This window comes from Natrix helvetica (assembly GCF_964273705.1).
Source record: "Natrix helvetica genome assembly, chromosome: 16".
Lineage (NCBI taxonomy): Eukaryota > Metazoa > Chordata > Lepidosauria > Squamata > Natricidae > Natrix > Natrix helvetica.
This window is the reverse complement of record NC_138563.1, coordinates 7585797-7610995: the sequence shown is the minus strand read 5'-3', so window position 1 is coordinate 7610995 and position 25199 is coordinate 7585797. Positions and strand designations below refer to the sequence as shown.

Here is a 25199-nt window from a genome sequence, read left to right as displayed (position 1 = left end):
TCCTCACTTAGCAGATTGGAGTTTTTTAGGGGTCTCTGTGTGTGTGAACTACATTTGCCACCATCCCTATCCAGCACAACCAATCGCTGGGGAGGATAGGGACTGTGGTCCTACACCCCCAAAACCTATCAAATTGGTGGTGGAGAGGATTGGGGGGAGCACATCCTTAAATTATTATACATTTATGTGTCTATCATGGAAGTCTTCTGGTTGCTTGCCTAGTCAGCAGATGTTTAGCCTGGATTTGGCATTTTGATCCCTATTGAGTTCTTTCGGGGGATCTGGTGGAGGCCGATGTGGCTTTTTAATCATATTCAGCTGCTTTCATTAATATTATTTTGCGGGCATTTGTGGCTTTGTCTGGCTATGCGCAGGTCTACAGAGGAGATACCTTTATTTTGACTTTTAAAATGGCCTGTTTTCTTCTCACTGAAGAAGAGAGCGGTTTAACCTTTAGGGTGGCTCAGGGGCTAAGACCCTGAGCTTGTCGATCAGAAAGATCGGCAGTTTGGCGGTTCGAATCCCTAGCACCGCGTAATGGAGTGAGCTCCTGTTCCTTGCCCCAGCTTCTGCCAACCTATAACAGTTCGAAAGCAGGTAAAAAATGCAAGTAGGAAAATAGGAGCCACCTTTGGGTGGGAAGGGAAGAGCATTCCGTGCACCTTTGGCGTTGAGTCATGCCGGCCACATGACCACGGAGACGTCTTCGGACAGCGCTGGCTCTTTGGCTTTGAAACAGAGATGACCACCGCCCCCTAGAGTCGGGAACGACTAGCACATATATGCAAGGGGAACTTTAACCCTCAAAACTCCGGCCTCTGTAAACAGGGTTTATGACAAAACGTATGAACTAAAATGCATCTTATCAAGGGAAAGGTGGAATGCAAGAGGGGCTTTTCAAATTAGCAAGGGTCCGTCAATTTTGGGTTCAATTTGGCAGGAGGATGTTCAAGAGAGAGGGGCCCTTGATGCTCTCTGAGGTTGGTGGCTTCCTTGCAGATGTTTCATTACCCAAAGTAAGTAGCATCATCATCAGTGAAAAACAGATTCCATCAAACATGACACCCCTCCTCTTTAACTCATCCCTACTCTCTGCATGCCAATTCCTATTCCCTCTATCTCCCCCTTTCCCCCTAACAATTCATGGGAGATGCCAGCAAAGCGCTAAGCATTCAAAGCCTGCTGGAACATGAGAGCAGGTTTTTGCAGGCGGCAAAGTGCACCCAATCTTGGATAGAAGAGAGCATTTGTAATTCAGGGTGGAACTGTGGGATCCACATGCACAGATAATACTGATGGTGTTGCCTAGTTTGGTCATGAAACATCTGCAAGAAAACTGGCAAGCTCAGGGAGCATCCAGGACCCCCTCATGTCAATGCCGAAGTACAAATATTCTCCTTTATTGGTTGGTGAAATGCTGAGATGGCTGAATTGGCTGCTGGGATTGGAGAAAAGACAATATCGTCTTTCTTTTGCTGACTGGCAAGGCCTGATAGACATTTTTGCATCAAGCGGAGAAAAAAATGAATGTGTGATTTATGGTTTTGAAGATTAGACAGGATGGGCTGTAGAAAGAAGAAGGTTATGCCCTAAATATTGAGTAAGAGGAAAATCTGTAGTTGTATTTATAACTGATGTAAAGAAAATTGGACGCTATTTCTTTGTGTATTTTTTTCTTTCTTTTCTACTTTCCTTTTAATTTTACCCGCTTTCGCAGTTCTCTTTGATTTCTTTTTGATTCTTTACTTCATATTACTTTTACATTCTTTTCAAAAAAACTGCATGTAAAGATCTCTCTCTTTCTCTCTCTCTCTCTCTCTCTCTCTGTGTGTCTCTTTCTCAATCTCTGTCACTCTGTGTGTCTTTCTCTCTGTGTCTCTCTCTGTTTCTTTCTCTCTGTCTCCCTCTGTGTGTCTCTGTGTCTCTTTCTCTTTCTCTGTCTCTCTCTGTCTCTTTCTCAATCTGTCTCTGTGTCTCTTTCTCTCTGTCTGTCTCTCTGTCTGTCTGCCTGTCTCTCTCTCTCTCTTTCTCTGTCTCTCTCTCTCTCTCTCTCTCTGTCTTTCTCTGTCTCTCTTTCTCTCTTTCTGTCTGTGTCTCTTTCTCAATCTGTCTCGCTGTCTCTTTGTCTGTCTCTCTGTGTCTCTTTCTCTGTGTGTGTCTCTACCTCTATCTCTCTGTCTCTCTGTCTTTCTCTGTGTATATCTCTCTCTGTGTATCTCTGTCTCTCTCTCTTTCTCAATCTCTGTCTCTGTGTGTCTCTTTCTGTGTATCTCTGTCTCTCTCTCTTTCTCAATCTCTGTCTCTGTGTGTCTCTTTCTGTGTATCTCTGTCTCTTTCTCTCTGTCTCTTTGTGTGTGTCTCTCTGTCTCTCTCTGTCTCTCTCTGTCTGTCTCTTTCTCTCTGTGTCTCTCTGTGTGTCTTTCTCTGTGTGTGTCTCTCTCTCTGTCTCTTTGTCTCTGTCTCTTTCTCTCTGTCTCTTTCTCTCTGTGTGTGTCTTTCTCTGTCTCTCTCTGTGTCTCTTTCTCTCTGTGTCTCTTTTTGTCTCTGTGACTCTCTCTGTCTCTGTCTCCCTCTCTCCCTGTCTCCCTCTCTCTCTGTCTCTCTTTCTCTCTCTCTCTCTTCACAAGTCACCAAATTTGCTGACTGGAGAACTTTGGGAAATTGAAGTCCCCAAGTCTTAAAGTCACCAAGTTTGTTGGCTGGGGAATTCTGGGAGTTGAAGTCCACAAATCTTAAAGTTGCCAAGTTCGTAGGCCTCTGCCCTAGAGGTTCAATCCTGTTCTTCCTCCAGCACTAGAGGCTTCCAAATGAGGACTAGTTGCTTAGCCAGTGAGAGACATTTAATGAATGTTAGCATTTCACAATAGCTTGGACTAGATGACCTCTAAGGTCTCTTCCAACTCATATGTTCTTGGATTCTACGTGGGCGTCTAATCAAGGTGTGGGAACATTTCCCCTGCATTCAAAATACTCGGTTTGCCGTTGGAAACACTTATTTTTAATGGGTTGTTTGTCTTCTTCCTTATTTTTTTGCTGGAACCTTTTCTGAACATTTCAAATCCAAACTTTTGGTGCATTTCAAATGTTTACCAGGCGTGAGTGCCTAAGCCTGGCATCTTGAATTATCTAACTTTACCCAGTTGCCTGACTAAAGCTGCCAGATGTTGCAAAGCAGAGCGGACAATGAAAACGAGAAGAGAAACACTTGGCATTGTCATAACGGGAGCTGGGCTTCGAAACGCCAACCATGCCTCTGAGCCAATGTAAAGTCCTTTTTTTGATCTACACACCAGCGGTCTGCAGCCCATTACAGCCCGAATCCATCAGAACTGGGCTGCAGAAGTGACAGGTGAGGGCTTTCATGCACAAACAGCTGGCAAGCTCATAAATCTACGTGCTCGCACAAATGGAGCTGCGTAGGCGCATGGGGTTGCCCACTGCTCACGCAGACCTATACCCCACCCCCACAAGCCAGTCCAGAAAGCCGCAGAGTTTGGGAAACTCTGATCTACGTCCTACCAGCTCCATCTGAGATTGTCCTGGTTCCCCAACCTCCGATGCCGATCTTGTTAATCCAGGCGACGTCCAAGCCGGACTGGCTCTCCTAGTGCGTGTCCCTCTCACACTTTGAGGTTGGAATGCAGAACTGCAGGCTAACTCTGCCCATTGCCAGCAGTTCGATCCTGACTGGCTCAAGGTTGACTCAGCCTTCCGTCCGTCCGAGGTCGATAAAATGAGGACCCAGATTGTTGGTGGCAAGAGGCTGACTCTGAAAACTGTTTAGAGAGGGCCGAAGAAGCAGTATATAAGTCTTAAGTGCTAGTGCTATTCTATGTTTTATTTCGGTTTTCCTTGATTGTCTTCCTTCTTGGCCATCGTCTTCCCTGATGGATGGCCGTCACATCTTCTGACCTCCAGCATGAAGACTCCCGGTTCTTCCAGCCTGTCCTTGAAGGGCAGGTCCTTGTATCCCTGTGTCATCTTCCTTGCTGTCCACCGAATCCTCCTGGGGTGGTCCTACCAGAGCTGAGGAGAGAGGAAAAAGGACTTCCTGCATCTTTGAGACGAGGGGTTCTTGACCCTTCTAGCATCTGCCCTCTGCTGCTGCCTGGTGCTCAGCTTTGCGGTGAGGATGCACCTGTGTCCTCCTGCAGTGCTCTGCTTCCAAGCCATGAATTCCTCCAGCTTGTATGCGCATAGGTGCCTAGGATCATCATTCCTTCCTTCCTGGCCCATTTCACCCAGGCTTCTCAAAACGCCAGGCTGTTCTTCTCCATCAATCTCCTGGAAGCCCACCCTCTTTTGGTGTTCTGATCCAGGCTTCCCCAAAAAGCCCGAGGCAGAGTCCTGGTCCCGACAAACCCCCTTTTATTAAACGAATGTGAATTCCTCTCATTCGCATTCAGCCAAGGCCTGGCAAACAGTCTTTCAAAGGTGTATTTATGACTACAGACCTTATCTATCTTGGAAAGCGGCCATGTCAATATTTTCCCAAATGAGGTGCTTTTGCAAGGACAGACTTGGCACAGAGTCTCTGAGATTCACGGACAGATCTTCACACTCCTGAAAGGAATCTAACAAATGAACGAATTGTTTCCTGCAAAAGCCCTCTCCCCTTTCGCTCCTCTTTTATTTCTTTTGGGAGGGGCCATTCATCGTCCACCTGTGGCCTCACTCCCAAGTCGACCCCTGTTCTTTAGCTCTTCCCTTCATCTGGCAACTCTGCGCATGCGCACACTGGGAACAGGCTCCAGCTGTTCGTCTGTCTCACTGATGTCTGACTCTGAAGGCAGCTGATAACTGGCATACGGCCCTGGCCCCCTCTCTGCCTCCAACACAGAGCCCTCCTCAGAGCCTTCCCCAGACTCCAGGACTGGTCCATGTTCCTCCCCAACCCTCCTCATTCTCTGACTCTGCTGCCAGCTCTGCTGGCTGCTGGTGTGCCACAACATTTTGCCACAGCCTTCTCTGCTCCCTTTCCAAATCTAAAGTGGTCAATTTCAGACGTTTGGTTGATCCTTCCTGCATAATATATCCTAACATTCATCAATCAATCAAGCAGAATAGAGCGGGAAGGGACCTTGACGGCCTTCTAGTCCAACTTCTTCTCAACCAGGGGACCCTATAACATTTCAGACAGGTGGCTGTCCAGTCTCTTCTTAAAAACCTCCAGTGATGAAGCACCCACAACTTCTAGTGGCAAGCTGTTCCACTGGTTAATTGTTCTCACTGTCAGGAAATTTCTCCTTCATTCCAGGTTGCTTCTCTCCTTGTTTAGTTTCCATCCATTGCTTCTCCTCCTCCTGCCTTCTGGTTCTTTAAAAAATAATATGACCCCCTCTTCTTTGTGGCAGACCCTCCAATACTGGAAGACTGCTATCATGTCACCCCTAATGCTTCTTTTCTCTAGACTAGCCAGACCCAATTTCTGCAAAAGTTTTTCATGTTTTCATCACCAGGCAAAAGCCCAGAGCTGGTTTCCCTTCTTCTGTGCCAGTGTGGTTTATTCAATAAAGTTTTATGCTCTTGGTTAAAAATAATGTCCCAGGGGTTTCTTTTTTTGGATTTACCAACTGGACAGTTGGCAGTGTCTCTATTAGTTCCATCCTTTCTTTTATAACAAAATTGCATCTTACCTTTCCTTTAAGAAAACCAGCTAAAGCCCCTGAAGGCCAGAGAAGGAACAATGGATGGAAACTGATCAAGGAGAGATTCAACCTGGAAATAAGGAGAAATACTCTGACAGTGAGAAGAATCAATCCATGGAACAGAAGTTGCCTTTGGAAGTTGTGGGAGCTTCATCCCGGGAGGCTTTCAAGAAGAGACTGGACTACCCTCTGTCAGAAATGGTGTAGGGTCTCCTGCTTGGGCAGAGGGTTGGACTCGATGATCTATAAGGTCCCTTCCAACTCTGTTAATCTGTAAAGGATATTGAGACTCTAGAAAGAGTGCAGAGAAGAGCAACCAGGATGATGAGGGGACTGGAGGCTAAAACCTACGATGAACGGTTGCAGGAACTGGGCCTGGCTAGTCTAGGGAAGAGAAGGACCAGGGGAGACAGGAGAGCATCTTCCAATATTTGAGGGGCTGCCACAGAGAGGAGGAAGGGGGTCAAGCTATTCTCCAAAGCACCTTTGAAGGCCAGACAAGGAAGAATGGATGGAAACTGACCAAGGAGAGATTCAACCTGGAAATAAGGAGGAATTTCCTGACAGTGAGAACAATCAACCCATGGAACAGAAGTTGCCTTCGGAAGTTGTGGGAGCTTCATCCCTGGAGGCTTTCAAGAAGAGACTGGACTGCCCTCTGTCAGAAATGGTGTAGAGTCTCCTGCCTCGGTAGGGGGTTGGACTAGATGACCTACAAGGTCCCTTCCAGCTCTGTTAATCAGCCTTTTCATTCATGCTAAAAATGCTTCCATAGTAACACACGCAGCACACATACCTAGACACAGCTGAAACACTGGCTTGACAGCCCTTGAATAAAAGGGTGTTTACAAACAGTAATTGAATAATTGATTTTTAAAACTAACCTCCTGTCTTTCCATCTATCACCGTGGATGCGGGGGGGGGGATTCTTTCCCCACCAGCCATTAAAAGCCTCGCTGTCAGCGCTCTTGAATGAAAATAAATACGAAATACATCGGGCTGCAAGACAACAATTAGCCAAAAGCACCTGAACGCTGTCGTATTAAACCCTTGATGGCCAAAAAAACGGGCATGGATCTTTTAAAATATATAATTGCACGGGGGAATTTCGCCTTGTGTGTTTCTTTGCTCGGCGCATTTAACTGTGTCAAGCAAAACCCAAAAGCCCCCAGCTCCATTGGCCAACGTGGCCAATTTGATTTTGGTTAATATTTAGTGAGGAAGAGGGTTAATGCAACGGGCTGCGTAACTGGCTTTAGTTGAGGGGGTCACTGTGCAAACACAGAGTTTAAGCGAGCAGGAATGGCCAGTTTATTCCTTATTTTCATGCTGTATCGGAGCTAAAACCTGCCTGGCTTTTAATGGGTTTTTTTGGGGGGGGAAAGCTGAGAGGAAATCCCATTTTCGTGTTTCCGAATGCCTGGTGAGATCCATCACTGAGGAAATTGCGTCCTTCCAAATTCAATCCACTTGTCACCCGTCTTCCAGGGTTGTGTTGCAACTTGCTTACTGCAAGAGTTTTGTCGGTGTAAGAATCCGGAGGAATTTGAAAGCTTGGCTGAACTCCTTGACTCAAAGGGGACCTCGAAGGTCTTCTAGTCCAACCCCCGTCTCAAGCAGGAGATCCTGTAACATTCCAGACAAAATGGTTGCCCAGTCTCTTCTTAAAAGCTTCCAGTGTTGGAGCACCCACAACTTCTGGTGGCAAGCAGTTCCACTGGTGAATCGTCCTGGCTGTCAGGAAGTTACTCCTCAGTTCCAGGTTGCTTCTCTCCCTGCTGAGTTTCCATCCACTGCTTCTTGTCTTTTGAGTTTCTTTTGGGATGGCTCCGCTTGTTGTGGGGACCCAGCTTGGTTGGGGAGCTAGGGGCTTTGTTTTGTGCCATTGCAGAAAATGGAAAAATGTTCCTTCTTTTTTTTTCCATTCCTTCCTTCCTTCCTTCTTTCTTTCCTGCAACAACCCTGCAACACCCTGCTTGGGCTGATAAGAATGGCGTCGTCTCCCCCCCACCCCACCCCGAGTCACCCCGTGGCTTCTGCAACAGAGTGGGAGACTTTGCACCCCATCGTTCCCTTTTAGATTTCACTTGATTTGTTTTAGTCAATTCTTATGATTCATGATCCTTGACTTTGTTGTTTGTATGTACACTGAGAGCTTATGCACAGGAGACACATACCTTGTGTGTCCAGTCACACTTGGCCAATAAAGAATTCCATTCCATTCCATTCATTCTGTATTTTCTATTCCATTCTATTCCATTCATTTTAGGTTCTATTCTATTCTATTCATTCTGTATTCTCTATTCTGTTCTATTCTATTCTATTCTATTCATTCTGTATATTCTATTCTATTCTATTCTATTCTATTCCATTCCATTCCATTCATTCTGTATTTTCTATTCCATTCTATTCCATTCATTTTAGGTTCTATTCTATTCTATTCATTCTTATTTATTTAATTTATTTATTTATTTAATTAGATTTCTAGACCGCCCCCTCTCCCCGGATTCTGTATTCTCTATTCTGTTCTATTCTATTCTATTCATTCTGTATATTCTATTCTATTCTATTCCATTCATTCTGTATTTTTTATTCTATTCTATTCTATTCTATTCATACTGTATATTCTATTCTATTCCATTCCATTCTATTCATTCTGAATTTTCTATTCTCTTCCATTCCATTCCATTCATTTTAGGTTCTATTCTATTCTATTCCTTCTGTATTTTCTATTCTGTTCTATTCTATTCCATATTTATCATTCTATTCCTATTCCTATCCTATCCCATTGCTATGGTGGCACAATGATTAACTTAACAGATGTGGCAAGAAAGGTAATAAAAGGGGGCAAAATTCACTTAACAAATGTTTCACTTAGCAACAGAAATTGTGGGCTCAGTTGCGGTCATAGGTCGAGGACTACCGGCCTGCATTGTGTGGGGAAGGCCAGGAAGGACCCAAGCGTTTCTTTCCTGGGGAAATCAAACCTTGATCGGGCCACAATCTTTTTTCCTTCCCCCGACACCGAAGGCGGGAGAGATCTGTCATTCTTTGACAGGTTTGTGCCTGAGCTTTTTTCGGTCTTGCGCTCTTCACCCCTCCCAAGCACTAAGCGTTGTCACCTGACTCTCACTTTTTAAATTTGGGTTAAAGTTTGCACTTCCTTTCTAAGTTTATTCCCCCAAAACCTTAGGGAGGGAGGCCAACTGATGTGCCGATTCCCACAAGCGCAGGACCCCTCCCCATTCCTCCCCTTTTAAAGTTCATTGGCAGTAAGATCCGCTTTCAAATGAAGGCTGTTCAGGGAGGGGAGGGGCATTGGCCACAATGGGATTCCTGCCAACCCCCTGCAACTGACCAGACAAAGCTGATGGAATTGACGCACCCAATTATCTTATGAAAATCAGATGGCAAAAGTGGCTGGGAAATGGGCAAAGTGACAAGGGAAGGAAGTCCCCCTTTCCCTCTGGGTCTCCTTCCCCTCCCTCTCCAATTTTCCTCCCTCCCTCTCGCCCTCGCTCCCTTCGTCCCATCCTTCCTTTCCTTTATCCCTCCTTCCTTCCCTCCTCCTTCCTTCCTTCCTTTCTGCCCATCCTCCCTCATCTTTCCTCCCCCTGCACTCCCCCTTCTTCCTTTCCTTTCCTTCCACCCTTCCTCGTACCTTCCTCTCTTACTTTCCTTTTCATTCCTTCTCCCCTCCCTTCCTCGTCCCTTCCTTCCTTCCTCCCTTACTTTCTGCCCTTTCTTCCTTCCCCCTCCCTCCCTTCCTCATCCCTTCCCTCCGTCCTTCCCTTTATCCCTCCCTCCTTCCTTCCCTTCCCTCCTCTCCTCCTCCGCTCTTCTCTTCCCTCCTCTCCTCCTTCCTTCCTTTCTGTCCCCTTCCTTCTCTTCCTCCCTCAGCTTTCCTTCCTCCCCCTCTTCCTTTCCTTTCCTTCCTCCCTTCCTCGTCCCTTCCTCTCTTACTTTCCTTTTTTTCCCTTTCCCCCCTCCCTTCCTCGTCCCTTCCCTCCTTCCCTCCTTTCTTTGTCCTTCCTTCCTTCCCTCCTTCTCCTTCCTTTCTTGTCCTTTCCCCCTCCTTCCTTCCTTCCCCCTCCTTCCTTCCTTCCTCATCTCTTCCCTGCTTCCTTCCTTTTATCCTTCATCCCTTCCCTCCTCCTTCCTTCTTTCCCCCCTCCTCCCTCCCTTCCCTCCCTTCCTCCCTATCTTTCCTTCCTCCTGTCCTCACCCCTCCCTCTTCCTTCCCTTCCCTCCCTCCCTCCCTTCCCAAATCAATGCATTTTCAAACCTGCCCAGAGATTCCTCCTGAACCCGGGCATAAAACCACAATCGTCCCAAACCCATGGGCTTTTTAAAAAAACAAAAAACGCCATCCAGACAGTAATTGTATTCAAAAATTGCTGTTATCTTGGGGGCTCTCCCCACTGTTGATCCTGCAGATCCTGAAGATGTGCCCAGGAAATTGTGTAACAGCATTTAAGTTTGGAAAGTACTTTAGTGCAATTTTAACCAAGATTGAGAAAATAACTCTCCAGATTTACAGATCAATTTCGAGTTGATTTATAGCAGAGGGTGAGTTTTCCATTCCTCTCCCAACTGTTTGAAGGGAGGCAACAGCTGAGCCATCTTCTCTCTCCCCCCCCCCGCCCATCAATGAAGCTGTTAAAGAAAAAAGAAAAGAAAAAAAAAGACGAGTGGAATTAATTTAAGCTACTTAAAGGAGTGCAGAAACATGGGCGCCATTCACACAATGGACTAAAACTCAGAGCAAGCAAGAGGGAAGGTGGGGGGGGAACGGATACGGAAAACCGCTTGGCATCAGCCGGCCACATTTTTCCAGAGCTGCAAAATTATTATCATTCACCTGGATAGCTACCCGTCAATTGCAGGAAAGAATTGCTGGCTTGTGTTAATGGCTTCTTTTGGGACGGAAGCTATTTCGTGCTTTCGTTTTAGGTTGTGTGTGTTGTTGTTTTTTTTAAAAAACGGAAGGCTCTTTATTGTTTTTTTGCAGATGCTTCCCTGCCTTTAAATTATACGTATACCGGTGGTTTTGGGAAACACACAGGAGGTTGAGCATTAATGGAGATGGCTGTTTTTGTGACGACCTCTCCTCTGCCTTGTTGGGCACTAATCAGAACACCAGAATGTTTGACCAAATATTTTATGGAGAGCTCTTTAGTTGGAGTAGATACTTCACTTACAACTTTCCTTTTCCCTGTTTTCTTATTATTATCCTGCTTGGTCTCTAAGGCACCAGGTGAGTTCTAGGCACGAAAGCCAGCTGGGTGACCTTTGGCCAATCACTAGGTGACAGTGAATTCTAGTCACGCCTTAGCCATGGAAACCAGGTGGGTGACTTGGTGCCAATCAACTGAACTGTTAATAATTCATCTGCATGATATTAAGAACACTCTTGCTAAGCAAGTGAAATAATCCATTTGCAAGATATTTAAAGACAAGTTTTGCTTAGCAAGTAAAAGATGCATATTTCTGCTTACTATGGGTTGTTTCTTTTGTAATAATTATGCAATAATAATAATAATAATAATAATAATAATAATAATAATAATAATAGAGAAGCGAGCTGAAAATTGGAAAAGCAAAGCTATGCACGGCCAATGCTTGAAAAGTATTGAAGGCAAAGCTGACCAAAAGCTAACTTGGAACTGGTTAAGATCAGGAGGACTGAAAAAAGAAACAGAAGGCTTTATTTTGGCAGCTCAAGAACAAGCCTTAGCCACAAGCTGCACGAAGGCAAAAATTCAGCATGTTACCACCAACAGCAAATGTCGCCTCTGTAATGAGAAAGATGAGACAGTCGACCACTTGATCAGCGGGTGCAGCAAAATTTCACAAACTGACTACCTACAACGCCATGACCGCGTTGCTAAGATCATTCACTGGAAATTGTGCCAAAAGTTTGGATTTGAGTACAGCAAAAACCACTGAGACCATCAGGTTGAGAAGGTTTTAGAGAATGAGAAAGGCAAGATCTTGTGGGACTTCAGAATCCAGACTGACAGGAACTTGGCCTACAACACACCTGACATAACAATAGTTGAAAAGAAAATAGTATGGTTCATTGACATTGCAATACTTGGTGATGCACGAATTGAAGATAAATACAGCAAGGAAAAAATCACAAAATACCGGGACTTGCAAATTGAGGTTGAGCGACTGTGGAAGAAGAAACCATGTGTTGTCTCAATTGTAATTGGAGCCCTTGGAGCAATACCTAAAGGGCTACCTCGCTATTTGGAAATTCTAAATTTACCTGACTTGAACATTCTGACTCTACAAAAATCCACCCTACTTGGAACAACTTATATCCTCCGACGTTACCTTAACAGTTCCTAGGGTCCTTGGTTAGGACTCGAGCTGTTGAGCTACCAACCAGCCCCAAAGGCTGTGAATCTCACCAAAGATTAACTACATAATAATAATATGATACATTTAAAGCCAAGTTTTGCTTGGTTGTTGTTTCTATAATTATACTATAACAACAACCACCACAACAACAACCTAATGATAATAGAATAGAATAGTATAGAATAGAATAATGAAGAATAGAATAGAATAAGAATAAGAAATAGAATAGAACAGAATAACAGAGTTGGAAGGGACCTTGGAGGTCTTCTAGTCCAACCTCCTGCATAGGCAGGAAAACCTACACCACTTCAGACAACTGGTTATCCAACATCTTCTGAAAAACTTCCAGTGTTGGAGCATTCACAACTTCTGGAGGCAAATTGTTCCACTGATTAATTGTTCTGTCAGGAAATTTCTCCTTAGTTTTAAGTTGCTTCTCTCCTTGATTAGTTTCCACCCATTGCTTCTTGTCCTGCCCTCAGGTGCTTTGGAAAATAGTAATATTAGATAGTAATAGGAGCAATATCTAAAGGGCTGCCTAGATACATGGAATTGTTGTTCTTATTAGGCCTGAATATTTTGACTTTGCAAAAGCCCATCTTACTCGGAAATGCCTATATAAGGTACTTCAACGTTATTTTAACAGCTCTTAGGTTCTTGGTTAGATCCTAAAACTGTTATGTTTTTACCAGTCCTAGGTAATAATAGAAATAATAGTAATAATAATAATAATAATAATAATAATAATAATAATAATAATAATAATAATAATAATAATAATAATACAAACTGGTGGGAACATAAGCCTGAAAAAGTCACTGAAAATCAGATGGTCAAGATCCTGTGGGATTTTCGTATACAAACGGACAAAATACTGGCGCATAACACACCAGACATCACACTGGTTGGGAAAAATAAGGTTACAATCATAGACATCGCAATACCAGGTGATAGCAGGGTCGAGGAGAAAGAACATGAAAAAGTCACGAAATACCAGGACTTAAAAATTGAAATCCAACGATTATGGCACAAACCAGCAGTGGTAATTCCAGTGGTAATCGGCACACTGGGTGCTATTCCAAAAGCACTGGAATTACATTTAAAACAGTTAAAACTTGACAAAATCACCATCAGTCAAATGCAAAAGGCCGCACTGCTTGGATCCGCACACATATTACGAAAATACGTTACGACGTCCTAGGCCCCTGGGTGGGGCCCGCCTAGTAATCAATGCCAAATTCGGCGAAACAACTGGCCGTTGTGATACAATCGTATAATAATAATAATAATAATAATAATAATAATAATAATAATAATAATAATAATAATAATAATAATAATAATAATAGTAATAGTAATCCTTAACAAAATACTAATGCTGTTCAGATGGCCACTCCCCTGTCTCTGCCATCCCAACTTCACTTGGTTTCCCTGATGGCTTAACTCTGCCAGGAGCAGCCTAAGAGAAAAACTGGGTTCCATTAATATGACAAACGGCAGACAAATCCCTGCTAATCTGTCATGTTGTGTGAATCTAATTCTTGGATGTCCAACCCAGTATTTTATTGTGCAATCATTGGATTTCAATGGAGAGGGCAAACAATGCCACCCCTCCATGTCACCCTTGCCCCTTCGATTCTGCCAGTCCCTTTTTTTTCTACAAGAATAAACGGTATAGGAGAAGAAGAAAAAACAGAATTGAGCAATTTTGGGGGGGGGGAAGACTGTTAAGACTTTTTCTTCCCACCAATTTGGGTTCCGAATAAAAGGGCAAAAAATTAAAATAGCACTCCTGATTAAATGACAAGTTTTGTAAGATTTGCGGCAGGGGTGAGTCATTATATTTTGATCTTGACTTGATTTGCCCTTGACTCCTTCCATTTCCAAAATGTCTCCGGCCGACGTCTCAAACAAAGCTGGAATTTAATTGGCTTGTATTTAGTTACGCCCGTAAGGGCCCTTTTGGGATGGACTTTTGCCCCCTTTAGGGGCATAAAACAAAAGATGCAGATTGGTCTAAATCCTCCCCAAGCATCACAACTGAAGCTTTCCAGAGTTATGAACGTCCTCGGAGAGTCACCATGTCTCACCTCGGCCTTTCAACCATGAAGGATGCACAACTCCCCTCCCAACATAGTGTGATTTATTTATTCATTTTGGTACATTTGATTTCTGGCAGAGAATATTCTGATTCTACAAAAAACCGCCCTACTTGGAACAGCTTATATCCTTCGACGTTACCTTAACAGTTCCTAGGTCCTTGGTTAGGACTCGAGCTGTTGAGCTACCAACCAGCCCCAAAGGCTGTGAATCTCACCAAAGATTAACCATGCAATAATAATAATAATAAAAATATAATAATATATAAAGTGAAAAACCAGAAAAGCAGGCCACACCTGAATTCTGGAAAGGATTGTGGGAAAATGCAAAGGACTACAATAAGGAAGCAAAGTGGATACATGACTTTGAGAAAAGCATTGGTAACAAACAAATGCAAGTATTAGAAATAACAACTGAGATGGTCAAAAATCGAGTAAAAAAAGTAAAGAATTGGACATCACCTGGAAAGGACCAATTACATGGTTTCTGGCTCAAATATCTGACCAGTTTACATGCAATATTGGCCAGGCAACTGAATGAAATTTTACAAAATGGTCAAATTGATAAATGGTTGACAACTGGAAAAACATATTTGATTCAGAAAGATGCAACTAAAGGAACAATACCTGAAAACTACAGACCAATAACATGCTTGCCAACAACCTTCAAATTACTCACAGGCATTATTGCAGATAATATTATGGATTATTTGGAAACAAACAACATTTTGCCAGTAGAGCAAAAAGGCAATAAAAGAAGGAGCAGGGGCACAAAAGATCAGCTCCTGATTGATAAAATAATATTAGAAAATTGTAAGAAAAGAAAAACGAACTTGAATATGATCTGGATTGATTATAAAAAGGCATTCGACTCATTGCCACATAGTTGGATCATAAAATGCTTAGAAACAACTGGCATTAGCAAAAATATTACATCCTTCACTGAAAAGGCGATGAAACAATGGAGAACTGAGTTGGCAGTAGGGAATGAGAACTACGGAATGGTTAATATCAAGCAAGGAATTTTCTAGGATGATTCACTTTCACCTCTTCTCTTTATCATCGCGATGATCCCGCTATCAGTAATCTTAAAAAAAATGAAATTAGACTACCAAACAGCCAAAGAAGCTGAAAAAAATAAATACGTTACAACGTTCTAGGCCCCTGGGTGGGGCCCAACTAGTAATCAATGCCAAATCCGGCGAAACAACTGACCGCTGTGATACAATTGTATAATAATAATAATAATAATAATAATAATAATAATAATAATAATAATAATAATAATAATAATAATAATAATAATAATAATAATAATAATATAATATAATATAATATAATATAATATAATACCATACCATACCATACCATACCATACCATACCATACCATACCATACCATAATATAATAATTGATACCTAGGAGACTGGCAGCAACCCGTATCAATCATCAGCATCAGTCAATGCTATTTGTGATGCATTTTTGAATGTTCAGTTATTTATTATTTATTTATTTATTTTATTGAACTTATTAGTCGCCCCCTCTCCCCACAGGGACTCGGGGCGACGTACAGAGCAATAATCAAGATAGCACCATATATCGTGCAGAGGAGGTAAAAACAAGTCCATAAATAAGCATACTTACAAAGTTGACTGAGTTTCATGTTTAATGAATAAAGTATATAATAATGCTGTTCAGAGGGCATGGAAACCAGTCCCGTCTCTGCCACCCCATTTTAACTTAATTCTGATGGCAGCCTAAGAAAAAAAGCTGGGTTCCATTAATATGACAAACCACAGATAAGTCACTGTTAGGTTAGTTGAGTCTGGCATGTTGTGTGAATCCAGTTCTTGGATGCGAAGGGTGCTTCCCAACCCAGTTTTTATTGCACAATCATGGCATTTCAACAGGGAGGGCAAACAATCTTACCCCCCCCCCCAAATATAACCCTAATATCTGTTATTTTGCTATGATTTCAGTTCTACAATTTCACACTGCAGGGTTTACTGGGCTCTATGACAATTTGCTGTGGCCAACCTGGGGTGGCCAACACACAGTGAGGTAACCTGCCATGGTAGGACATGAGTTACACCAATATCAAGAAAATGGTGGAATAGAATAATTAAAGAAAAGATGAAAAGGGAGGCACAGCATGAAATGAGTGTAAAGTTTCCCAACGATGCCGTAACGAACACATAATAAGAGCTAATGTTTCAATACTGAAACTACTGATTTATTAACAGCTTCATTAGGCAAGATTTATTCACAGCCATTTCTTTTGCTTTGTCTATCTGCTTCTGAACTTTGCCCATTCCTTTCCTCCCCTCACTCTGTGTCATAAATCACGTTGCCCAATAAATACACCCATCTCAAACCAGCTATTGTAGTCTGAGATCCAGCTCTGCCGACGGTATGCATGGAATGTCAACACGGGGAGTTGACATCTGGCTCCCATCACTTTTCAAAAGTAATCTGTGCGAGCAACAACAATTTGACAACGAGAATGGCAAAAATTAAAATATTTTTATCATTTCTTTTAAATAATTGAATTGTTAAATTGTCCCACAGCCAGTTGATCGCGACAAGTTGGCTGTGGCAAGTGGGTCATGTTGAGTTGGCCATGGCACGTTGGCCATGTTGAGTTAGCCGTGTTGAGTTGGCCACGGTAAATTGGATGTAGTGAGTTGGCCATATTGAGTTAGCCACGGCGTTGAATGTGGTGAGTTGGCCATGTTAATTGGCCATGGTAAGTGGCCATGTTGTGTTGGCCATCTTGAGTTGGCCATGGTAAGTGGTAGAGTTGAGCTGGCCATGTTCAGTTGGCCTTGGTAAGTGGCCATGTTGTATTGGCCATGGCGAGTTCGCCATGATAAGTGGCCATGGCGAGTTGAATGTGGTGAATTGGCCATGTTGGATTGGCCATAGTGAGTTGGCCATATTGAGTTGGCCATGGTAAGTGGCCATGGTGGGTTGGCCATGTTGAATTGCCCATGGTAAGTGGCCATGTTGTGTTGGCCATGGCGAGTTGGCCATCTTGAGTTGGCCATGATAAGTGGCAAAGTTGAGTTGGCCATGGTAAGTGGCCATGTTGTATTGGCTATGGCGAGTTGGCCATGATAAGTGGCCATGGCGAGTTGAATGTGGTGAATTGGTCATGTTGAATTGGCCATGGTAAGTGGCCATGGCGGGTTGGCCATGTTGAATTGCCCATGGTAAGTGGCCATGTTGTGTTGTCCATGGCGAGTTTGCCATCTTGAGTTTGCCATGATAAGTGGCAAAGTTGAGTTGGCCATGTTGAGTTGGCCATGGTAAGTGGCCATGTTGTGTTGGCCATGGCGAGTTGACCACCTTGAGTTGGCCATGATGTGGCAAAGTTGAGTTGGCCATGTTGAGTTGGCCATGTTGAGTTGGTTGTGACAAGTTAGCTGTGGTGAGTTGTCCTGTGGCAAGTTGGCCACAGCGAGTTGACCATGGTGAGTTGACCCATTCCATGGTTTGTACGGGAACCCCGGAAGCAGTGAGGGAGGAGAATTGCGGAAAAACTGGAGAAAATTTTGCCGGAATGGGAATGGGGTCTTCGTTTTCCACTTGGCGACTTGTTCCATCCCAAGAAAATAAAGACGAGAACAACGTATACGAAGTATAGAATCAATTGTATTCCCCTTTGTGCTAAATGTACATGGGTTGGACGTCTTCATTTGCTCATAATCATCTTTATCAGTAACACTTTACAATAACATTGAAGAATACAGGAATTTTACAGGGTAAATATGTAGAATCACAGTTTTTCCCACCCAACCCCTCCCCAGAAAAATAAAATAAAATTAAAACAGGAAAGGTATTTTTTTTCTTTCTGTTGCTTTATAAAAGTATCTGTTATAAAAAAAGTAAAGGAAATTAAATCTGATTTCCACCCCAAATGGAATGCCGTTTAAAAAAAGAAGGGGAGAACATAAAAACGATGGGATTTTCATTGTTAAAATGAATCGCTTCCCCCCCCTGTTCTTTTTTTTAAAAAAAAGAGAGAAAAAAGGGTTTCAGGATCTATATTTTTGTTTTTTAATGGAGTTTTTTCAAACCTTTGTCCCAGATAAAAAAACTGAAATATTAATAATGTACAAATAAATTTACATTTGATAACAATGTTCATTACGTGCAGATAGAAAAGGGCAGGAGGACTTCTTTTTTTTTTTTTTTTGCCACAAATTCGGATAAAGTTTTGGAAAGGGGGAAACATGAAAAGGTCACAAGGATGAAAAATGAACCATGTTGAGGCTGTTTCGGGGGGAGGGGAAAAAAACCAACCTAAAAACAATGCTTTGGGTCATTCTTTCCGTAAACGAGAACCACGATAGCAATCAAACCAATCTAAGACATTTGCAAGTTGATCGTAGTTTAAACGGCCTTCCCTGATCTGCTGGCAGCCTCGGTCTGCCGGCCTTCAGACGGGCCAGCTGGCCATTCCCGGGCTTCCACTAGTTGGCTGGGGACCATGGGAGCCCTAGTCCCACACAAATGTTTTTCCTCCTAGCGTCCCAGTGCGGGTGCCACATGGTTTATTCAGATCAGGGGGAGATGCCAACTGCCTCAGCCTCACCCGGGGACTAACGGTTAGCTGCATTCACACGTCACATTTCACTTGGCCATCAAATTCACCCGTCAAACCCCAATTCCAAATATTCGCTTTGCTTTTGAGAAATCTGATATTTCTGAATTTGGATATTTTGCCGCCTTTAACAGGGGGAGTCCCGGCTGAAAACGAACCAAGGAGCGTGGCCCCATGTGCAAAAGATACCATTTACCATGGTGTCGTGTGGATGCAGCCCAGGTCGATACTCCACGCTGACTTGAAGGCAAGCAGACACATTGGGTGCAAGAGGGAGACTGTACCTAAAATCGCCTGGCATTAATTTTGGGGCTAGCACGGCATTCGTCCTCAGTGGGTGTGCCCTGAACGAGACCTCACTTCTAAGCTGCTCAATTCTGGCCCAGCAAATCCCTTTCTCCTCCTGTCCTGTATTCAAGTCTCCCCCATGCCCTTCTTAGCACCTCCCCTCATTTCTCGGGCTCTGGCGGGAGGGACGGACCTTCCGTTGTAGGCAATTTAGTTCCCTGGACTTTGGCTAAACTAGCTTGACAGCTGGGGAGAAGGAACATTAAGGATGACACTGTGCAGCCTCGGGTGGGTGGTGGTCTGTATGCTGACCATCTCCCCCTCAGAGGAAGGGACATCTCTGATATTACGGCCTAGATTTGCTCCAGAAAGTTCCCCTTCTCGGTGTGAGAACTAGGTTGGGGATGGGATGGGAGACCACTTGGAAATCTAAGGCCAGACTGGGAAGTAGACAAGAAAATCGTAGAAGGCTACATCAAAGGGTTTCTCCAGCTCTGCCAGGACGTCACCAGGAGTTTAAAAAGAGACAGGCCAGCCACCTGTCTGAAATGATAGAGGGCCTCCTGCTCCTCCTGCCAGCAGGGTTGGACTAGAAGACCTCCAAGGTCCCTTCCAACTCTGTTATTCTATTTTTGTGCGTGCTCAATCTGCCCTCCGAGAATAATTCATTTTACCCTCTCAGGATGTGTGTACCTTTAGCTTGGATTTATTTTTAGAATGAGTTGGAAGGGATCTTGGAGGTCTTCTAGTCCAACCCCCTGCTTGAGTAAGAGATCCTAATACCATTTCAGACAAATGGATGTCCGCTCTCTCCCTAAAAGCTTTATAAAATGGTACTAATGCTAATACCTCTCGTGATCTTGATTCTGTGCCTCTGTTCATGCAGCCTGGGATGGCATCAGCTTTTTGGCTGGCTCATTTTTAAGGCCCCCTGTCTATTTTATTTCACGGCAAAACCCTTTGGGGCTTCAGGTTAAATTGAGGCAGTGGGCCAGTTTCCCCTAACCCTCCTGATACTCTCCAGTTTCTCCTGGGACTACAACTCCCAGCACTCTCATCCAGCCCTTTATGAATGTTGGGTGTTCTAAATTTCCATACCGGGGGGAGCACCAGATTGGGGAGAAGGCATTGGTGAAGAATCTAATAAAGTGAAAAAAAATCACAATATTTTTTCTATTCCGTTATAGGGTCCCCTGAAAAACAAGCCAACATAAAACTCCAAAGGAAAGACAACAGCTGTCTAAGCCCAGTAAAAACAGGGAAAGCCTTATCTTCAGCCCAAGGTTTTAACCGATCAACAGAATTGGAAGGGACCATGTAAGTCATCTAGTCCAACCCATTACACCAGTTGTCTCGGCTGTTCTTTCTCATCTTCCTTCGGGGAGATCCTCTACCAAGAATAAATACAGAAACTTTTCTGAAGATTTTTGCTGGGTGTTGTAAACAACAGACTTTTTTTTGGGGGGGGGAGAAAGGCACCCCCCAAAAAGCGTTAGAACAATCAGTTCAAAAATCCAACATGGAGGCCACTTCCTAATTTATTATTTGCTTTTGGAGGGGGGAAGGATTTTTTGGAAGGCTAAATATTTCCTTTGCCCTCTCGCTAATGCTGCGTTTCTCAACTCAGTGGCTTGGAGATGGGTGGACTTCAACTCCCAGAATCCCCTGAGTCAGCACGTCTATGCTGGCTCAGGAATTCTGGGAGTTGAAGTCCACAGGCCGCAAAGTTGTCAGAGTTTTATTCACCTCCGTTTTAACACACTTGCTTTGACGTTCATCAGCCCAAACCCCTCAGAAATGTTTAATTCGGAGTTTTCAAAATATCGTCTCCTCGTTTGGTTGCTTTTCTTCCCTATCTTGTAAGGTAAACTACAGATTTAACTGCCTTTCAGCAAAACCGATAGGATTAAATTTAATGGTGTAGGGTCTCCTGCTTGGGCGGGGGGTTGGACTAGATGACCTCCAAGGTTCCTTCCATCTCTGTTAATCTGTTAAGCTTTAAATCCCATCACGTGCAATGGCCAATCTCCATCTTAACTCCGCAGTGCTTTTTGGTATAATTCACTGATTAATCCAGTTTTTCCAATGGGAGCCTCCGGATGAATGGAGGCAGTTGTCCAGCGGCTTTCCATTCCACCGTGTGGAAGGGCTGGGGGGAAATGGTTGGCACAGGCCGGGATTTTGACACATTTTGCTGATCCTGGCCTCAAATGCCCTGTTGGTTTCCCCCCTTCTTTAAGGCACCCCAAAGTGGCGCAGAACTGGATCTGGAGTGGCCAGTTTCTAAATTACGTTCAAATTGGATCCTTTTAATGGTCTTGGCTGAAGAATCTTTGCTTTATTTTTCCCATTTTTGTGGCTTTCAGTGGAAAAATCAAGGATCGAAACCACAGGTAAATATTTGGAGATGCGGTTTTTAATAACAAGGATAATTTCCTTCCTAGATTGACATTTCTCAAGCTCGGCCAGTCGAAGATGTGCGGGCTCCAGCTCCCAGAATTCCCCAGTCAGTACGGCTGGATGGGGAATTCTGGGAGTTTAAGTTGACGCACCTTAGAACAGGGAATGCCTATGGAAATTGTCAGTTTCCCAGGTCATGGTTGTCCCTAAGGTGCTTTTTTCAAGAGACAACTGGACTTGCGGGTTTTTCTTTGAAGACATTTCCCTTCTCATCCAAGAAGCTTCTTCAGCTCTGACTGGATGGTGTGGAAGGGAAGGATTTACACTCCTTGCAAACAGCTGGTCATTTGCATCTATTTAGAGGGTCGTTGAGGCCACTTGGAGGTTTGTCTGTGTTCTCAGGGTCACCTGAGTGGTGCAAATGGGTATGGAGACTTCTTGGTTGGAGGATGACACAGAGCAGAAAAAATCCTGCAGCCAAAAAGGCTCCACACCTATTTGCACCACTCAGGTGACCCTGAGGACACAAATAAACCTCCAGGTGGTCTCAACGACCCTCTAAAAGGATGCAAATGACCAGCTGTCTGCAAGGAGGATCAATCCCTCCATTCCCCACCATCCAGTCAGAGCTGAAGAAGCTTCTTGGATGAGAAGCGAAATGTCTTCCAAGAAAAACCAGAAAGTCCAGTTGCCTCTTGAGAAAAATCACCTTTGGGATAGAACACAGACATAGGGTTCGAAGGGACCTTGGAAGTCTTCTAGTCCAACCCTCTGCTGGAGCAGAAGTCCCTATACCATTTTGGACAAATTTTGGCTGTCCTATATGTCTTCCTAGAAATATCCAGTGATAGAGTATCCACAACTTCAGAAGGCAAGCCATTCCACTGATTAATTGTTAATCTTCAAGTGGAGAAGGGTGAGAAATTTCCTGGGTTTGGGCTTGAGTTAGAAGCTAAGCCAAAAGCTAAACCACAAAGAACCAAGATTGATGCTCATCAAGCCTGCAGAATCTGCTCAAAGCTGTTGTGCGAACACAGCACAACACGCACATTGCTTCTCACTCTACCAGCTTCACACCTGCCGTCAGAGCCCAACTTATAGCTACAAATAGGTTTCTGGGGGGTGGGGGAGACAGGAATAAATTTGGGAGTGAACTTCCTCTTTTTAAGCATTTCTTGGTTTGGGGACTTTTTTACGCACGAGAAAGCCATCCATTGGCCAAATGGACTACTGGCAAAGGTTTGATTCACCTAAAGGGGGAGCTAGAAAAAATAGGATTAGTTGTCTTGTTGGGTCCTTTGCCTCAAGTCTAGAGAAAATCCGACTCAAAATGGGATGGTGGGTGCTCATAGCGTCAGTTGGCAATGAGATTCAAGACTTTGGAGATTTGCCGAGCAATTTGACATCTGTTGCGGCATCTAGATGCCGCTCGGCTGAAGTTTATGCCTGCAGAGTCTAATAGTAATTGTGGGCTTGTATTTTGCATTCCCCTCTCCCCATCTCAGTTTCCTATTAGTCCATTTTTGTGGCATTTTACAAAAGTATTGGCCTGCGACAGATTGGAAATTATTAAAAAAGAAAATAAAAACCCTGGTCCTTCATCGTGGTTAGCTTTAGAAACCCTGATCTAGAATAGCAATCCTTTCCTTCCCACCAAACACCGTCGAAAGCTTTTCTGGAGGATGGGACATTTTTATCGTCCGCCAGAATGGAAAACTGCAGAGAAAGTCCATTTTTTCTGAATCCCAGTGAGTTTGGTGGGGGACGACGACAGAGCAGAACTGCCTTGGCACACAGGATGCTCGTGGAGACCCTGACTGGCTTCTCCATAGTTTTCAGGGTGGCAGGAAGAGGGTTCAATGAAACACTCACTTTTTTTGGAACTGACACAGGCCGTGCCTTATGGGCAGGGCAGAGCTGGCCCTAATGGAGTACCAGATTCTCCAGGCAGGCAAGGTGTGGCAAGAGGAAAGCTTGCATCTTCTGGGAGGCAGGAAGAAGAGTGCCAGGCAGAAGACAAGCAGGAGGATGAAGAGAAAAGTTGAGGCCAGGTCTTCATCTCAATCCTCCTTCTCAAATTGGGGATCTGATCTGAATCTTTGATGCCAGACCCAAATCTGCTGCCCCAAGACCACTTCCACTCTCAAAAAGACCCCTGGGCCTCCTCCCAAACCTCTGCCCCTTCCTACAACCTGAGACTCGTTTTCCCACTGTTTTCCCATTGATGGTTGGGGCTGACAGTTGTGTGCGGGAAACAGAGCAATCATTGCCTGGCCCACCAAAGGTGGAGATGGCCCAGGTTAACCTCTCAAGAGGCCAACAAGTGTTGGGGAGGAGGAGGGGGGGCTCGACCCCTTGCCTTCCCTTTCAAAGATCCAGACGATCCTTCTCTCTTCCCCTTTTTATTTGCGGTCCTCACCCCCCCTCTTCCCTCTACTACCGCTTTCCCACAGCCCCCTCCTTGTTTCGACTCAATAGCTTACGCATATTGCACTCTGTATATCTCATAGACGTTTATAAAGCTATTTATCACTCTATATCGATGTTTCTCAACTTCGGGCATTTTAAAACGGGGTGGACTTCAACTCCCAGTATCCCCCTGCCAGCGATGCTGGTGGGGGATTCTAGGAGTTGAAGTCCACCTTGTCTTAAAATGGCTACGATTCGGAAACACCGCTCTCTCTGTACATATATAACGACGTATTTATAGACAGATCTCTAATCTATGGCTTTCTCTTCGCGTTGGCTCCCTGTTGAGATTACTCTACATTTTGGCAGATCCAGGAAGTTGGCTCCAGTCGAGGGACCCTACCCCAAAATCATACCTCTGCCCCCAACCGGCCTTCGGGGAACATCCGTGGCGTCACCGTTGTACAACTGCTTTGCTTCGAGTCGGGTCTCCGGGCACTTGTGCATCCTCATTCGGCCCCTGGCCGACCCCACCGACCCCCACCTCCCCGGTTTTCACAAAAGCAAAACAAAGTTTAAAAAATAATTAAAAATAACAACAACTTGTGATCTGACATGCTCGTTTCTTTTTAACACCATTTGGAAAGAAAGGAACATAATATAGCACCTTGTTTTTGAAGGGAGACCTGGAAAGGACGACGGTGGGAGGCGTGGCGGGAGGGTGGCCGAACCCTTCCAAACGCAAAGCGATGTCGCTCCCGCTCGGCTGTGGGGGAGACGCAACACGCCAACCCCAACTTGGTTCACAATGGCATCGAGTTATGGGCGTCAAACCTATTAGTAAACCCCCCCTTTTAAAAAAAACACCGTGATTTGGAAACAAACACCCCCCCCCCCATTTTGGGAACAAGTCGGGACCTATCCGGTTGGCATTCGGGCATCGGGAATGTCCCCTGCGGAGAGGTTGGGCCACCAATGCCCCTGGGGTGCCCTGCTTCCTCTTGGCGTTTTTCCGCTGCCCTCCCAGGAAAATCAAAGCTTAAAGGACGAGAGGAGGGTGGGGTGGGGGAGTGGCCAGGCCAGGCCAGGGGTTACACCAGGACACAATTTGAAGCCTGGAGGCCAGGAAGATGGGATTGGGGGTCTCCGTCCCCTTCGCCAGTCCAGGGGTCAGGCCTGGCTCTGGCTGGGGATTCCTTTCTGAGCAGCTTAGGGTATGGTCAGAGGGAGGGAGCCCCATTTTTTCCACCTCCATCAAAGGCCCAAACCCTGCCGAGGGGTGGAGTGGGGTGCACCACGATCCGCCTGCCTGCCTGCTTTGGGCTGGCCACGCATCATCCCGGCAGCCGTCCCACCTGGCGGGGAAGGGGTTGTGGTTCT

At 44.6% G+C, this 25199-nt stretch overlaps 1 protein-coding gene across 6 annotated transcripts in view; it reads left to right on the top strand.

Moving 5' to 3' along the window:
- Positions 1–25199, top strand: part of LOC309400198 (uncharacterized protein) — a gene marked incomplete at its 3' end in the record, with an annotated part of 120883 nt that overhangs the window by 61349 nt on the left and 34335 nt on the right. For 2 of the 6 annotated variants that reach the window (XR_014176625.1, XM_081968590.1), the window contains one exon: positions 18857–20996. The exons of 2 other annotated variants lie outside the window; for them this stretch is intronic. Coding sequence is in view for 3 of the 4 variants with exons in the window: in XM_081968590.1 (XP_081824716.1) it covers positions 18857–18967 (111 nt within the window). Of the gene's footprint in view, positions 1–18856; positions 20997–24188; positions 24399–25199 lie in introns of those variants that run through there. 2 more of the 6 variants (XM_081968591.1, XM_081968589.1) reach the window with 2 other exon arrangements.